At 36.8% G+C, this 19017-nt stretch overlaps 1 protein-coding gene across 2 annotated transcripts in view; it reads right to left on the minus strand.

Moving 5' to 3' along the window:
* XIRP2 (xin actin binding repeat containing 2) overlaps positions 1-19017 on the minus strand; it is a 222225-nt gene that overhangs the window by 20223 nt on the left and 182985 nt on the right. For both annotated transcript variants that reach the window (XM_016195682.2, XM_016195673.2), the window contains exons 5-7: positions 1855-1965; positions 1391-1463; positions 309-439 (exon numbers count right to left, since the gene is read on the minus strand). In XM_016195682.2, coding sequence (XP_016051168.2) covers positions 309-439; positions 1391-1463; positions 1855-1965 — 315 coding nt within the window. The remainder of the gene's footprint in view (positions 1-308; positions 440-1390; positions 1464-1854; positions 1966-19017) is intronic.

Consider the following 19017-nt stretch of genomic DNA (forward strand, 5'->3'; position numbering starts at 1 on the left):
ACTTCTGAGGGTTGTTTTGTTTTGTTTAAGTATCTGACATTTAAACCTGACTTTATTCTTTTATCTGATGTTAGTTATTAAAGTTTAGAGCATGATTTTTTCTTCCCCTATTTTCTCTAGAGAGAAAAGTTCTAACTCTACTGCTTTTCACATGTAGAAAAATATTCTTCTATGGGACAGAATAAGTACTGGTTTAGAATATTTTTGGTTGTTGAAAAACCATCTCAAATATTCAATAATTTGAAAATGCTATGCATTTATATCTGGTTTTACACTTAATATGTTTCTGTGTAGAAAAATTATCATACCTTAATCTGCTTGGCTGGGGTTGCTTCTTTGTCAGAACAAAGAACCTTTTCCTGGGCAGACTTTTCAAATTGCTCTTTTAAAAACTTGGTTGAAACCTTTGGAATTTCTTCATCCTCAGGTGTATCTATGACTACAAACAGAAAAGAAGACCAAGGATATTATGTAACTAATAAACATTATGTTTGAGAGGAAATTATATTGCCATAGGAAACATCTCACAATATAAGTTAAGTAAAAAGATTCAAGGCACAAATGAATACATATAACATCATTTCATTATGTAAGTTAGTATATGTCAAGAAATATACAAAGAAAAATAGTGGTGGTTGTCTCTGAATGGGAAGTCATAAAGTGATGAAACTGTTGTTTATTTTAATTATATATATTTTCCAAATTTACTACAAGCATGCTTTACTTTAATGCTCAGGAAAAAAATAATAAAAGTTATAAAGCAGAAAAAGATCAGCAGAAGAACACAAAAGGAAGACTGACTTCCTTAAGCAAAACCAAAATAAAACCAAAATACACATATAGTCAAGTAACATTTCAGTCACAGTTGGCTTCAGTCTTCCCTTTTAGCTCTTCAGGACAGCAAAACTTCTCATTCCCCTTGTATTGGCAAGACAAACTGAGCTCATTTTATGCAAACTTGCACAGATTTACTTACAGTCTGATCTCATACCTGTAGGTTGGAGAAGTGTACTTATAGGAGCTTAAATCTGTTATTAAAAGTAATATAATCTAAACATTTCTGTTCTCAGGAGCTCAATAAACATCAACTTTTATTGTAGTTCTGAGGCAAAAGACAATTCAGAGTTGGTTGGCTGGCTTATCACCTAGCTTTTAGGATGAATAAATCATAGGGTTGATGGGCAATGAACTATTTTAGAAGCTTATTGCATCTATCACCACAGGTAGAACCTAATTATATACAGAAATACTATGCTGTTCCCTTTGGGATCATGAGTCATAGTTACCAACATTACATAGTGAGAAGACTGTATTTTGGAAGTCCCCCATTCAAACTCAGACATATAAATAGGAGAAAGCTACATTGGGTCAAATAATACCAGATTCTTACCTGTTTCCTGAACATAGTGATGTAACTTGGAAGCTTGGTTTATTTCCTCAGTGTGCTTTTCAAGATGAGAGACCTGTGTTTAAAGGTAATTTTAAATAAATAAATGTTTTTAAGAAGTCAGTGATTTCAGTACTGCACATGTATTCATTAATTCACAGTGATTTTCATCCAAGACTTCAGAGCACATTGAGAGATGCTAATTAAACACTTTTAGCCTACATTTTAATGCATAGGCTCATGCTACATCAGAACATATAAGGACTGACACTTAAAGTACACTCATATTTTTAAGGTGCTTGTTTTATTTTTTCAAAGAATGTCAACTCCAAAATTGGGAAGGAGACACTGATATGTATTGATATTAAATAAATCAAGGACAATAAAAACAATTGCTTATAACAAGGTCAGAATTTCTACATAGTTCTGAAAACTGTTTGGAAAGTGATGTCTTTTTAAGTAGTTACCATTTCTGTTCCAAGAACATCTATTTTGTGTGCTTTGATAGCTTCCTGTTCCTTTCTTTCCATTCCCTGGCTGCTTCTTGAAATGTCAAGGTGGCTGCTGCGGATTACCTCCTGAAAATGAATGAATGAATGAATGAATGAATGAATGAATGAATGAATGAATGAACTATACCTTAAGAAAAGTCTGAAATTTTTGACTTTTTTTGTTAATGCAATTTCAGTGACAAAGGCATCTGGAAAAAAAAATATCACAAACTTAGTGGCTTAAAATTGCACAAACTTAATATCTTAGAGTTCTGTAAGTCAGAAGCCCTGAATGGATCTCATTGGGTGCTGGCAGATGTCAGAAGGTATGCATTTCTTTCTGCAGCTAGGGGAGAATCCATTCCCTTGCCTTTTGCAGTTCTAAAGGGTACCCATTTTCCTTGACCTATGGCCCCATTCTCTACCAGGCTGAGAGTTCCTTACGCTGCCATCTCTCTGATTCTCTCATCTGACCCTCTTCCCTTCCACTTTTAAGGACCTTGTAAATTACATTGGACCAATCTGAATAATCCAGGATTATCTTCCTGTCAAAAGGTCAGCTGATTAGCAGTCCTAATTTCATCTGAAGTCTTAATTCTCCTTTGCCATATAATTTAACATTTTCACAAATTCCGGAGATTAGGACATAGATATCCTCGGGAGCCATTATTCTGCCTCCTACCCACAGTAAGCAACAAATGTTAATGAAGCCTCTTGTACCCAATATCAGAAATATGAACTTCAAAAAAAATGCAAATCCTTGATGGATGAAAAATAAATATATTTTGTTGTTTATAAGCCAAATTTTCATGTTGCAGAAAGACATCCAGTCTTCAAGTTGGCCATCTAGTATGATGACACATCCAGAGTTCAATTGAAGAATGTAACCATTAAATATAAACAATATAAACAGATCACACTGTGCTAGTGTGTATCTCTCTCTTCACACATAGGCATATTTTTGATTTTGGTTAGCACAGGTGACCCTGGCTGAATTGTAAGCTTAAAGCTCCTGTTAACTTTGTTGATCCAGCCCTGCTGTTACTACAGAACGTGGTCTGACACAAGTATACAACTGATTGATTGACTGATTGACTGATTGATTGATTGATGAGGCATTTGACATACTGCTAAAAATCTTAGGACAGATGACTCTCCAAGAACATATGTATTTGAATTCATTTGAAGTTGGGAGTTCACTTTTACCTTGATACCTACATGACTAACAAACACTGATTTTGATTTTGAAAAATTTGACTTAATAGAGCATAGCCAAGTGAGCAAAGGTGATTATTATTATTCAAATAGGAACACTAAAGTTACATTTTGTTTATGCTTTACATGGAATTACATAGTTATGAGCTATCAAATTCTAATCCTTTAAATCAAGAATAAGTTTAAAATTCATGAGATCTTGACTTGTGGGAGTTTTTTTGTTTGTTTGTTTTGCTAGTGGACTTGCAGTATGTGGCTTCCCTGCCTCCCCCACCCCCCAGAGTAAGGGTTGAAGTTATGACTAACCAAGCAGCAGTCGGACATTTACAGAAAGTGAAAGAACAAAGGAGAGTGGGAATCTGACCAGTACCAAGATTTTTCTTGAAGGGCACCATGATCATTGCTATAGAATCACATCTATACCTAGAGGTCCGTGGGACAAGCTCCGGCCCAGGGGCATACTTATTTGGCCCATTCAATGTTTTAAAAGTTTTGAATTAGCTAACACCCACAAAAATCAAGATTTCTGCCTGCTTTCGAAAACTTTGAAGATCTGGCAACACTGGGTTTCACATTCCAAAAGGGAAGCCACCCTTCTTAGTTGGGGCATGTACTTCTCAGTTAATCACCGTTCCCATAACTCACTCATATTTAGTACCAAGTTGACATTTTATAGAAACCTGCCTGGAACCCACAGAAATGTTGGATTCTGATACTTGTTGCTAATCATCAGGCTGAAAGAATAAAATCAGCATTATGAATCTGTGTGTTGAGAATGACAACTACAAAATATTGAGAGTAAATAAATGTATTTCTGACATTTTAAAAATTATCATTTTCTGCAGCAAACATTTTATATTTAATATGTATCTAATTGAGTAAAAACACTCCATGACTATCATCTTCAAGTATATTTTCTTGTAAGAGATGACACAACATAAACAGTTTAAAGTTATAAGTTCCTACTGCAGCACTTAAGTGCTATTACTAAACAGAACTGTAATTGCCACATTAGTTTGATAGATTTGTTTCAATGCATCAATTTTACTGCCCTCTGGTTAGTGTAATTTACATAAAGTCTGTCTTAAAATACTGCAAGATTTTGTTTCCATCATTTTGCAGCTATTTTGTTTGGATTTTCAGTCCAACTTTCATTCTTCCCAATTGCTGGTATCTATAGAGTGAGTATAGGATTAGGTAAAATGATGAAACATCTTAATGCTCCAGAAGAAATAAAATTAATCAAATAAAATATAATAAAACATTCTGGCCAGAACACCATATATAAATTCACACAAAACAATTCAGGGAATTGGTTCCCCATAATTAAATTCAAATGTAGATAAGTCTGCAAGAGACAAAGTGCAGTTTGTCACAGGTGGATTAACCAGGAGTCAGAAATGAGGCATTAGAACTAATGCCCTCCTCCACTAGGTATGTCTTAATCTTGGGTAAGTCACTAAATCACATTTAAACCTGGTTTATTCATCTCATTCATCCATTAAGAGAAAGAAAAACAGATGAGATATGTACTCTTAATTTTGGAACCCAGAGGAGAAAGTGTGGCATGATCACATAACAATGTCATGTTTGCATAGCTCATACCAATCTGATAGCAGCTCATGGGTTAGCCAGGTACACTGCAAACATCTGCCCTTGATATACACTTCTTTCTAAGGAGATTTTACAGCACAGGAAAGAGTTCGCATTACGCCTACTCAACCTGCCATCGTCGTTATCATTATAGAAAAAGACGTCGTACATTTCTACCAAAAAAAAAAAAAAAAAAATACAAACTCATTCTAATATAATGAGCAAGGAAAGAAAAAGACAGATTTTTATTTTTTTATTTTTATGGTGACTCACTATTATTTTGACTCCTAGAAGTATAGCCAATAGAAAACAGTGTGATGAAAGACTGGCAGAATAGTTAATGATAACTGCCTCACTACAGTGGAAAAATTCATACTCAGTGCTAGTAATTAAGAAATTTTACCCATCACTAATCTCATTTTTAATAAAACTAGAGTGTTACGATACGTTAATGCTATTCTCACCTTTGTCACACAGACATAAACAATACCAAAAACGTGCTATTTATATTAGGAAAAATGTCCATGGAGTCAAGGTTTGAAAGGATAATCGGTGCCCTAGTCCTGAAGCCTGACAGTTCAGTTCCTCCCTATATGTCCCTGGAGCCTTTCGACTGATCTGCTGCCCCAGTGCTGGGGCTCAGAGTGAGGGAGTCCGAGTAAGTCCACGTGTGGGCCCTTTCAGAGGAAAGCCTGGGAAACCAGCAGCCCTTCATTTCGCTCAGCCACATCCCCACTGATTTTCACCAGAAGTTATGAGAACTTCCCTTCCTGGCACTGGAACCTGGGGCTGGGTGGCCTGGTGTGGGACTGGGACCCCTTGATCCTCAGTGGGGATCTCTGCAGCCCAGATCTCCTCCTGATATTTAACTGCCACACATAGGTATGGGACCAGCCTGATCTATATCTCAGCCCATTTACCAATCTCAGTGTTGTTTCTTCTTTATATCTTAATTATAGGAGTTCTGTTCAGCTAGATTTCAGGCCGTTTTGAATGATGATTGTTTTGTAGCTTAGTTGTAATTTTCATGTGTGGGAGGTTCCAAGTACCACATTTGCCTACCTGCCATCCTGACCAGAAGCCCCACCAGTCTTGATTCTTTGTATGACTCATTATACTCAGAAGTGAAGCCTCCAGTTTTACATGGTTTAGTTGTAGTCCTGCCTAAAGAGTGTATACTAGTTGGATTGTTGGATCCTAAGAGACTGGTGATGAAAAACTTTTTAAAAAGATTAAGGTAGTAACTTTTTCCTTTAAAATCACTGCGTCCCTAAACATGAGTGATTTTATATAGTTTCACCTATGCATTTATTTATTCAACCAACAGCGATTGAGCATCAACCATTTCCATAACATTGTGCTAGGCATTGTCAGTATTTTAATAAAAGTTTCTATGGTTATATTTCTATCTACCAGTTGTCTATCTACCTACCTTTCTATCAGTCATTTGTCCATCCACCTATCTCTATAGCTGTACAAAATACAAAAATACATACATATATATTTAATAGAATGAAAAGGCCCAGTTAGCTTGAAATTCTCTTAAGACAGTATTTATTATATCTGCAGATTCATGAATTATGCAGCTTTATTGTGTAACCTATGAAAGAAGTGTCATCATTCAATTAATTTCAACTTTTCCTTGACTCAAAACAATTATGCTTTGGTCATATTTAGCCATAAAGAGCAAAACGTATCACTGAAAAAATAACTAATTTAAAAGTAGAAATATTTGACTTTTAAAAAAGAGGTTTCTGAATAAGCAATGCCAGCTTTCACTCCTAGAATTTTGAATGTTCTCTTCTCCTTGAAAAGTATTATTTATAGAGTCATATTCGAGTGTCCAAAAATGCTGAAGATTCATAAAAAATATATAGAAGATGAATTCTCAACAGGGCCATCAAACACATTAGTTATATAAATAATATTTATTTTATAAACTAAAAAACAAGATATATAAAAATTCATTTTGCAGTAAAGGATGCCTTCCAGAAGTTTTATGTAGATGTATGTTAAATATATATGTATATTATATATATATATACACACATACACATATACATATATATATATATTTGTACATAATATTTCAACCTAACATAGTCATATAGCATCTTAAAACCAAAGAGGCACTAGGATATAAATCAACATAAAAGTACAATAAGAGAAGCTAAAACAGAGTTCTGAAGGAGCAGTGATATTGCAAAGAAAAAGTTTGCAAAGTGACTGAAAATACTCTAAAGAAAAAGGAAACAGAGGTAGCATATATCTTATGCTAACTAATGCAAACCCCTCCCTCACCAATATTCAATTGAGTTATAAGCCCTGCCAATCCTACCTTTAATTATCTCTGAGTCTATGGCCTCTTTACTCTAGAACTTCTGACCCATTTAAGTCCTCATGGATTTAATCTGCTATTTCAGTAGTCTCTTAACATGTATTCTTCTATCGAACCTTGACCCCCTTTATATAAATCCTATATAGCCATAACAGTCTTCCTTAAGTGCATATCTATTCATATTACTCCCCTGTGTAAGTTTCTTCAATGGTTCTTTATTGCCGGAGCGTAAAGTAAAAATTCTTTAACATATCATATAATGTTCTCTATTATCTGGCCTTTGTCTGCATCTCAAGCTTTATGCCTCAATATGCCTCATCATATTCACAAATACATCATGCTATTTTACCTTTTGCATAAGTTGTTCCTTTAGCCTATTATGCAGTTCCATATTCATGAAAAATTATTTTATTTTAATTATTATTTTCTTAATATATCTTTATTGATTTCAGAGAGAGGAAGGGAGAGGGAAAGAGAGAGATAGAAACATTAATGATGAGAGAGTTGTCATTGATTGGCTGCTGAGCCACACCTGGCGGGCATGAAAAATTATTTTAAGTCTCAGCTGAAGCATCCCCTGCCCTCAGATGTCCTTCTTGACAATCCTGTATCCAAAGTAAAGTTTATCACAACCTCTTGTGTCCAAAAATATAAACTTCATTTATACTTTTCTCATAGAATCTGGTTCATAGGTGCTATATTAGTGTTTGCTATCTTTACTTAACAAATATTCATTGCACACTTTCTTTGTGTGAGCTATTTTCCCCAGTAATTCAGTATACATAGTAAGCAAGGCCAAAAAAGAAAAAGAAAAAAGATTGAATGCAAGATTATCTGTGACTATGTCAATGAATTTTACCATGAATGTTTCATTATAGAATTAAACCCAGAAACTAAAAAAGAAGCAGGTTCCAATACATACATTTTCCCCCCACTGCAGAAGTAGTGGATTTGGGGTGTGTGTGGAGGGGTTTATTCAGAGAGAGAGAGGCAAAAAAGTGCCTGTTCATATGATAACTCTTCCAAATCATTCTGGTCCCTAGAACATGGAAATATTTTATATTCACATGGCTGGAGAGTGGCTTTGTGATCTCCTAATCCAGCTTTTCTATGGTTCATCTTTTAGGAACTGATACCACACTTCACAATGACTTAATCTACTATTAGCTTCCAATTTCAAGCATCAGAGCCTGGCTGATTTAAACAGGGAAGGTAATCTGGTAAAGAGATGTTGGTTTGCTGGGGTGGGGTGTATAACTCATGGACACAGACGGCAGTGTGGTGGTTACCGATGGGGGAAGCGGGTTCCAGGTCAAATGTATGGTGATGGAAGGAGAACAGACTTTGGGGGGTAAGCACATGACGAAAGACACAGATGATATATTATAAAATTGTACACCTGAAACCTATATAACCAATTTTCCCAATACATTTAATTAAAAAATAAAATAAAGTAGGAACAAGAAAGGAGATCCATTATCATTAAGAAACTAAATATGCAAAAGAACTGCATAGTGATGAAATGCCTTTAAAGACTCCAAAAATTAATAATCATGTGCAGTGATTTTTTATTGTATATTAATTCTTAAAATATCACTGGATCTTTCATCATAATATTCTTTTCACTACTATACCAGGTAACTATACATTTTGCTTTCTTTCTTTTAGGGTTGGTGATTCAGTGAAACATTGTTTTTAGCAATATAATATTAGTCATCAAATGCAAAGACTTAACAAATGGAAAAATCAATATCAGAAGTTAAAATGGTCTTAAAATTGAAAAGAGGTTCTTACAAAAAGGACAAACAATTATTTGCTTTAAGTAGCTGCTTAAATAGTTTCATTTTACACAAAAATATACATCAGCAAGTAATAAAATTGAGCCATTTAACTCCTATAGATTTATAGAAATAAATCAGATGAAATGAAATTTAAAGTCATACTCATTGAGCTATACTGGATTTTGTCCCAGTTAAGGTTACCAATGCCAGTGCATGGTAAAGGACAGGACACTCACGCATTTGCCAGAAACCCATGACTGAAGCCCAAGGTTGTTCTATAAGGATGGGTCAGAGCAGATGAGATTCCAAAAGGCTTTAATAAGAAGGAGTAATAGGTCTTTAACACTTATTTCAAGTATTGTGGTCTGTGAAACACTAAAAGATAAGTTTGATCACATATCTCAAAATTATAAAAATAGATATTACAATGAGCATAGGTGCCAAACACAGAGCCCATGATCATTTTATTTAAGTAATTTAACCTGCATTTTGTGCAAAATGATATTGTCTGTCTCACCACTCTTTTTATAGGAAGAAATCAACATATTTGTATTTGATTCTGATATAGAAAATTAGTTTTATACGTGTCTATAATTCTCTCATCTATACATTTTCACACTCCCTACTTCCCACAAGTTGTTTTTCTTTCTCTATTTTCTGCACCCAGACTTGATGGTATACTTTCTCACTATCGTAACGCCTTACGTATTATGACAATGATAATTCATAAGGCATTAGGCCTAGAAAAAAAAAAGAAGGAAAGAAAGGGAGTTGAGAGACAAAAGGAAAACCTTTTTGATTCTCCAAAAGAAAAAAGCAACAACAAAAGAAAGTATGACTTGGGGAGACTTTGCGGATACTTTGGAATAGTGGTACAAACGTTTACGTTAGGCTCACAAACTGAACCCAGCCTGCAGTGGACTTCAGCGAAGTCTCCAAAATCTCCCCCAAATGTTCCTGAACCCTGTGCAGCATGGGGAATTATAATATTCGATTGCTATCATTTGTCCTCTGAAGAAAAGAAATGGCTTTCAGACGCCACAGTGGGATGATGTCTCCAGAAGGCTCTGGTATTTACCCAAAGATAAGGAAAGTCGATTCCGTGCCTGCTTCTCCCTGCTGGTAACAATCTAGTGGCGGATGAACAACGTGCCCTGTCCCACCGAAGGGGCTGGAAATGAAGCAGCCTCCACGATTCCTGAAGAGATGGACAGTAACTCGCTCCTTCCCCACCCACATGGGTCGCTCGGGAGGGCGAGGGACACGGAGCGAGCACAGGAAAAGCCTGTGGAAGAAGCACCCTCACTCCACGTGCTGTGATGCTGACATGTGCAGGAAACAACGAAGGATTTCTCAAAAGTATCTGTGCAATGGCCTAACACTGAAGACAGAATCTCTTACTGTCTTTCTTTTGCTCGGGTCGTGTTTTTCCTATGTGTGTGTGTGTGTAGTGGGTTTTTTTGTTTTGTTTTTTTAGCATGATAATGCATTTGTAATTAATAAATAAGTGATCAACCCAAAGAATAGACAAGCTTGACTCAATCTCATCATTTTCAAAGACCATGAGGATCAGTTTATTTTGAAAAATACCAGACCCAAAAGAAGAAAGAGCTAATAACATCTTCTATGTCAAGTGCTTACAGAAAACACCCATTTTCATAAAGGTAACTATGTGGAAAAACATTTTGCAGATTTTACTATGTTCTACAAATATAACGATTCTGTGATGTTAAAGATCTCTTTCATCATAATTGTCCTGGGTCCTCAAAAACTAGCAAAATCTAAGAGCTTAAAATTCTGTAGCTTGCCATTCTTTTTAACAATTTAAAAATAAATTTATTATAACATATTGTCTATATACTTGAGAATTCTTTTAAGTGTAATTATACAAAGAGCACATGTATATTTTTAAGCTTGTATGAGACTTCCTATTGAAGAAGGCACTATACAAATGTATTCCTTCTATTTCAACTTTCCCTCAATGTTCATTCCCTCCCATTAAAAAACCCACAAAAAAACACAAAATCCCATTATAGCAAAACATGTGTGTTTTGCATCTTTATCAACATTGAATACTTTCGGAGATCATCTGTTCCAACACTGAGACAAGAAATTCTGTGCTGTGATTATGTGTTGATGGGAAAAAGGGCCAGGTGACGTGCCCTCAACGATTCTGGGCCTTGAGATAAGCACAAAACCCCTTCATTGTTCCTAAAGCAATCCCAATTCATTTTACTTTAAAGGCATAAAAGGTACCTGTAAGCACGCTTGTCTTCCTCAAATGATATTAAAAACAGGCCCCATAAGAACAAATGGGTTTACAGAAACAGGAAACCCACAATGCCATCGAGAAGAAGAGAAGCTGTGCGCGTGGTACTCCCATAACTGGGGTAAACACTGCAAATGAGTTAGATGTATCATAGAAAGAAGAGCAACTGTTCTGGCCAGTGTGGCTCAACAATCAGAGAGCCGGCCAGAGTCTCAGGTTCCATTTCCAGTCAAGGGTATGCACTTGGGTTGCAAGTTCAATCACTAGCCCCCGTAGGGACATGTGTGGGAGGCAATTAATCGATATCACTCTCTCACATCAATGTCTCTCTCTCACTGCCCCCCACCCCTCCCTTCCACTCTCTCTAAAAATCAATGGAAAAAATATCCTCAAGTGAAGATTAACAGACAAAAAAGAAAGGAAGGAAGAAAAGGCGCCAACTCAGGATTTGTTGAAAGCCCTTGAAGCTGTACTTGCATCTCAGTCTTACATATGAGTATTTGCACTACTCACTGAGGCTCTGACTGCCTGAGAGACAGTGCCAGAGCACTCTCCGTACAGTAATGTCTCTAAACCAGCCCCAGTTACCAGGCAGATTAGTTTGTTTAGTTATTAAGGGCACAGAAAAGGAATGCGGACTGAATGCATACACTGGACAGACTGTACTATTTCACCAAGAAGACAGTTTTCACAAAAGACCCTCACACACATTTTGTGGATGTCTTCCCAGTGTGGGGTTGGAATGAGTTTCCCTCTGTAACGATGCACTGGGATGGCCTGCAGTGCTGCCGCAGGGAGGCGAGAGCGAGTCCCCCTCTGCATTGGCAGGAAGCTCATACATCAACAGGGTCTGCACAGAGAAGCTGAGATTAGAACTTGCAAAGGGACCATGACTGAGACTTTATGGTCACACCTCAGCAGATAGTTAGCAATTACTATCAGCTTCATTCGGGGACAGCAAAGGTTGAGAATGACAGTGTGTGGCTCTAAAGTAATGTAATTGATGTCAGTAGATCACAGAAAACAGTCTTATTTAACTTTATGGACACACCTTGTAACCCTGGGGGAAGACCACACACATTGGTTTAGTTGCTTACAGAGCCAAATGACTATGAGCATGTTTACACTATTTAATAAGGTTTGTTACCTTATAAGTAACTCCTGTGTCTTTCAGAAAATAATATTATTTGTATAGAAATATCAAAGGTACAAACTTAGATTGTCTAATCCCATGCAATTAAAGGTTTTTTAAGGAATGATTACAGTAACCCATAAGAAGTTAAATCTGTTTTAATTAATCATTGGTATATCAGTATGGCCTAAGGTAATAATTTCATTATTTTTAAATTAATTTTATTCTAACTGGCTCATTTTTAATGTTTTGATATTTTTCTTTAGTTCATTTATATCATTTTATTATTTAGTTTATTTTTAACATTCAGATATATATCTGTATATATGCAAATATACTGTTTTAATACTTTCTGCCATTAACAAGGGAGTTAACTAGTCTGGGATAGTAGTAAATTAACTGTTTGGCTGTTTGACATTGGTTATATTCACCATGATTTGTTTACACTCCAGCTTTCTCTATTCAGCACAGTCCTCTGTTCTATTATTTGACTGCAATAGGCATCTCAAGAGAAATGTCAATGGAAGCAGAAGGCCCCTGCTTTCAGAGTGAAGAAATGAAGTGGGCAGATGACAAGCCTCAGAGAAGAAACTAGGAGGGGAGAGGTCATCTCTGGGATAACCAGTCAGTCCTGTCCACTGCTGCACATTAGAATGACCCGGAGAGCTATAAACTCCCTTGATCTGTGACCGTGTGCCAGGACAACTGAATCAGAATCCCTGGGCTCCTGGGAGTTTCTGTGCAGCACCAGAGCCGAGGACCACCTCACTGAGGGCTTAGATGACTTAGGCGGCCAGAGCTCCAACTGAGACTCCGTGTCCCAGCCCAACAGGGAGAGCGATTTGGTTTTGATTCCGTATCCAGGCAGGGAAAGGGTTGGAGGTGATGTCAGGGACTCTGAAAGGTGTCCTGGTCCACGTCCAGGGTGACATGGAAATCAGCAGACCGAGGCTTCATTGAAACCCACTACCATTACATTCTTGTGCCCCAACCCAGGGAAGCCTGGGTTGGGGCACATAGTGGGGTCTTTGTAAGGACTATGGGTACATTTCTAGACAGATCAGACTCATGCAAACCTTAATGGAAACAGGGAAACAATTAGTGGTTTGTTGGGGCTTGTAGAGAAATCTCTCTTCCTTTCTTCCTGAGAAATACAAGTTGTCATGAAGTTTAGTTTGGGCTTTGCCTTTGTTTTCCTCATATTGGTGCAAGCAGTACTACATGCAGCTAATTTATTTGACAACTTGAGCAAGGAATTGTTACTCAAATATAATTTTTTACTATTCAATTTCTGTACAAAAAAGTACAGGATTCCACACTAACCTACCTACAGAACTTCAGGAAGGTAGACATGGGTAGGAAGAGAGGAGACACAGACAGAGACAGAGTAGTCAGAGGTCACCAGCTGCAGAGTGTCAAGGCAGCAGCCAGGACACAGGTGTGGAAAGCGGCAATGAAACGGACAATCGCGAGCATGACAAAGATAGGTTTGAAGGCAAGAACAGAGGCAAAAAAAAAAAAGTCAATTCATTAAATATGCATCTAGAAACCCACAGCTAGATTAGAGTTAGCGTTTCCAATTCTTGCTGAATTGAAAGAAAAACTGAATTGCTAGTATAGAGAGTAGCCGGTCTGCTGTATGGCACAGTGAGGAACTGGGATGTTTTGACTAATAGATATTACCAATCAACTTAATTCTGCATAAACCAGCTGTGCAGCTCTGGTCTCAAGTGGATTATAGACCTTAATTGTTTGAGGCCATTGTTTTATTGTTTGATTTATTTAGAAAAGAGTTGGTCTTCTGATTGAGCCAGCATTCAAAAATTAATTTTATGTTCTTTTCATCACCAAAGCCCACTCAGAAACAGGCACTGAGAAAGAGTTACAGAAGATAAACAGCTTAAAGGCTCTGGATTTGGAAGGGAAAAAAGGTGAAAGATTTGTTGTTATAGTTTTAATTTTTAACAGAGTAAAACTGTTAAGTCTAATCTACTATTAACCTTACTTTGAGCCTCTTGAGGACAAAACTTGTGTCCTTTCTGGTCTGTGTTTCCCTGAGACCAAGCTTACACCCAGCATGCACGGGAACCCTGCTGTGATCACTCAGCCTGCGTAAGGCTCATGTGTCCAGCAGCCTATCTGGAGAAAGGTCAGGATGACTCCCTGGCCTGTGTCAAAGGAAAAGAACAGTGCTCTAGCAAACAGGGGTCCTTATTTCTTAGTATTTGTACAGATTAGTATTGCATGTTGAAAAACACTTGCTATATTTTATTAAGACAATTGTAGGAATACACTTATCTTCATTGTTTCAACTGCACAAACCAGAAAATGTCACAAGGTAGTTTTTATCCCTCACAAATACTTTTCTCTCCCTTCCATTCATCAGCTAAAACATGCTGAGAAACCACAACACTCATAGAAACTGAAAAGAATCAATACTCCCTCAACTCTTCCTCTATTCCTCATTTATTCAAGCAGTGTAGTGGCCTTTTCTCTCCTGCCTGACTCAATCCATATATTAATTATATTATTTTCCTCTCGGTGCATCTTGTCACAAGACTGTGAATAAAGCAGTCTTCAAGCAAATGCTGTGTTATTCATTTGCTCCCGCTTAAGAAACAAGCTTGGACTCATAATGGCATCCCAAGGCTGCGGCGAACCTGAGCACGTTTTATGGCCATTCCTCTCTTCCGCCTTCTGAGAGGTCCCCCTCATCTGGTCATTTCCTAGAGTCAAGGTTAAGCATTTTTTTCCTCAAAAGAAGACCTGCTATCACAACTTTCAAAACATGCACTCAAGTTACTTATTACTCCAGAGTAACATATGCCCAAAGCATGCGCAAGCATGTTAATTTTCAACTAATCTTTAAGTACTTAATGAGCTCCTGGGAAATGATTGGTCCCCAAGGCCAAAGAACTGAAAAGAAAGCTAAGGTGTGAGGCACAGAATGATGTCACCCTTCTTTGTCTTTTTACATACACATAAAATGTTCATGAATCATGTTCTACTTTGGGAATAGGTACCACGTGATTCTGCTCTCTTGGCCACCATGGTAATAGTACTGATAAACATAGATGGTGTTTATTGAACAATTCATATATGCCAGGTGTTACAGTAGGAGTTTTACAGTGACCATTTTGTTTTATTCTTAAAACCTGCCTGTTACTGCATACTCATTTTACAGAAGAGATTAGGTAGCTAACTCAGGGATAATTTAACTCGAGATGTCTGACTCTGGAGCCAGCAGGCCTACCCATTGTTCTAAACTGCCTCGTTTTGAATGAGACTACTTTAAATTGTAATAGTTACTTAAAATCGGCGCACACAATTAAAAGACAACACAAGACATACTTTTGGTCACAACCTTACATGTTGATAGAGATCTAGGTTAGGTTGGGGCTGTGAATAGCAATCTATGACCTTGAAAAATTATGCCTTTGGGAGAAAGTCAAAGGTAGGTTTAAAGCACTTTTATGAGAAATGATTTGCAATGTGGACATTTAGCTGATAAAAATATGTTTAGTTTGCTAGAAAATAATCATGGGTCACCTTTAAAGAGTCTAAAACACACAGATGTCAGATTATATCTGTCACAAGCTGTCAAGAATGATTTCTATCAACCTAAAATCATCCAGGGATTGTTCCAAATCCAAAAAATCTTACAGAGTGCTAATGTTGACATTAGGATTTTTGCAGCAGCAGATGTATGTGGAAAGAGACACTCTGTCTTGCAGCTTCCTCCTGGTCCACATCAGATTTGGCAGCAGGGAGTGAAGGTCAGGAATACTTCAGGCTCTTGACATGGATTCAGTGCAACCATTTTTACATGAAAGCAATTACCTAAGCTCTGTATTGCAGTAATTACCTCCAAAAACTTGGGGACTCCATCTGTCCTTCTCTACTTAAGCCACTTAAAAATAATAAAAAAGCAATTCCAAAAAAGAAGAGCCTTCCAGGACTTCACAATTAATAAGCAAAGAGCTACTCAGTATTGCATACATATGTGGGAAAGGACACAAGGAAGAAACTCACAGGAGATGAAAAATCAAAGGCTAGGTGTGAGACTGGCACAAAAAACGAACATCTCAGACTGCTCATGGGTCCATGATTTATTCTGGGGGAAATGGTAGCGTTCAAGTATTAGGTTGTGGCGACACTGCACAACTTTGTAAATATTCTAGTCATTTCATTGTAGGGTGAATTTTATGGTATGTGAATCATATCTCAATAAAGCTGTTTAAAAAAAGAAAAAGAGGCCCGGCAGGGCATGGCTCAGAGGTTGGGCATTGATGTAGGATCCAGGAGATCGTGGTTTGATTCCCGGTCAGGGCACATGCCCGGGTTGCAGGCTCGATCAATGACTCTCTCATCATTGATGTTTCTATCTCTCTCTCTCCCTCTCCTTTCCTCTCTCTGAAATCAATAAAGATATATTTAAAAAAAAAGAAAAAAAAAAAAGAGGAAGAATGTCTTTAAAGAAAAAAAAGAAACCATAGAATGGGCAAGTGAAAATGATCTCAGAGAAAAGACAGTGGCATTTTATGCCCATAACATATTTATTCTAATTGGCTTCAGCATATTTTAAGACACCCTTTTAAGGCAGAGGGATGGAATATTCAGAATGCTCTTCCCAAATGGAGCCTGTGGTGGTGAGTGGATTAAAAACATCCCTCTTAAGTTGTCCTTTCCATTCTAGCATTAAGGATAACAAATATTTTCACTTGTGTGGAGCGCTAAGAACTAAATCCTAAAGCAAAGCCAGAAACAATGCTGATGTGATATATCTAACCTAAATACCAACAGCAGACAAACTGAATGGCTTAAAATCCCTTTGGAGGGTTGAGTTTCATTCATAGATATTGGAATCATAACGACTATTTTGAAAAGCAGAATCTAAATGGGTGATATTAAAAATAGTACTAACTATCAGATTGACCAAATAAAGTTTCTCCAACATGTTGTTTTAAGAAGCTGACCCCTCTCCCTGCACCTCCCAGAAGGAGGGGTCGAGATTGTCCAAAGTGGTTCCTTTTTCTAATTTAAGTAAAGATGCTGCCCAGGTGAGCAGTGACATTGCTTAATGTGACACAGGCAGAGCCATGAAGCCTGACATGTCTAGAATATATAAATAAGATATTTTCCCAAGTTTTAAATGTCTGGCATAAATGAATGTTTCTATACCTTGTGCCACATTTTTTCTACTCCAGAACCCCCTTTTTTCAATAGGTATAAAACAGTCTGATTAATCAGCAAACAGAAGGGATCTTTAACCTTGAGAGTTTAATTTTCAAAACTTGTTTAGCCCCATTGCTGATCTCCCAAACTGCCAGCTAATTATCCTGAACCATCTGACTTCAATACATTAGGAAGAAAAACAGCAGATTTGAATTAGTTATTAAACCTTTTGAAATTATTACTAATGGTGACATTAAATATTGTCAGAAATCCAAAAGAAATCTTCTCTCTTTTAATTCTAATTAAAGTTGATTTCCAAATTAATATTAACTTTATATTAACAAAATAAAAAATATACACATTTTTGGACAAGGGCGGACTTAGCTGAGGGATAAAACTCAAGTACTTTTAACAAGCAAAAAGACTGAAAATACTCTTAGAACCAACAACAGTTTAGGGTAGACAGAATTAACTGTCTGTCTTGCCCAGTAAACATCTTGCCCTCAATCTCTGCTGATAAGAGAAGTGATATTTAGAATGTATTTGAGAGCTTTAAAAGTTTAAGTTAATACCTAAGACATGATTTTTCTACATTTTCTACTCTATTACCAAATTGGATATGTATTTCAAATTTCCAATAAGCGTTATAAATTAAAGTTATTAATTTTCTAATGTGCAGGTAACTTTTTTCTTTCTTTTTCCACAGATTTCAGCGTACTGTTCAAGAAATGGTCTTGGTTAGTTTGTTCTTATATGTTTCCTTTAAGTTTTATTTATATTGCTTTGCATTATGAGTTAGGTTTAGTCATTCCTCGTGGAATTATTGGGTATTATTAGCATGTCTAAATGTACATAATGAAACTGAGAGGTCACGACAGGCCTAGAGTCATGCTGATTTGACTTCTGTGCATGGTTAGTTTTTTTGCTACTCCTACACACATAAGTATTTCATATTCATAGAACAGCAACTATATCTTATAATAATAAACTACACTTGCAAGGAGCTTATCTTGAATACATATAGTGTGTGCAATTGCCTTTGTTTTTACCTAGTATTCATTTATTCCTTGTTGATAACCATATATGTTAAAAATTTAGCTGAACAGGTACAGAGGCCTCAGCCAACCAGCATCCTCTGGCTATAGCAGTGCTAGCAAGGCGTGTGTGTCCCACTTAGGGACAATTAGATGTGGTACGGTCTTTTCCTGGAACTTCTAGAAAAAGGATTCTTGCTTTCTCTGCAATTTTTTTACAACTATCTGGGGACAACCTGGGTGAGAATGGGGGCTGTTCAGAGGAAGCAAGGCTGAGAGGCAAAAAAGAAGAAATACAATCAAGGGGATACTTAATTTTTTTTAACACACACTTGTGTAGTGCTTACAATGGGCCAGGCACAGTTTTTTAAAAATATAACGAATCATCTTCTTAACAAACTTATTAAGGGGGTGACTTTATAATTGAGGAAACTGAGGCACAGAGAAATTAAGGGACTTGCCTAATGTCACACAGCTAATAAATGATGGAGCAGGAATTTGGGTCCAAGTGATCTGACTTCAGTTTCTGTGCTTAGCCACTATGCTAGGAGCGCACTTTGAGCCTTTACGTTAATGAAGGTAATACCTACTTAAAAATGGGT

The sequence above is a fragment of the Miniopterus natalensis genome, chromosome 8, assembly GCF_054644295.1.
Source record: "Miniopterus natalensis isolate mMinNat1 chromosome 8, mMinNat1.hap1, whole genome shotgun sequence".
Taxonomy (NCBI): Eukaryota; Metazoa; Chordata; class Mammalia; order Chiroptera; family Miniopteridae; genus Miniopterus; species Miniopterus natalensis.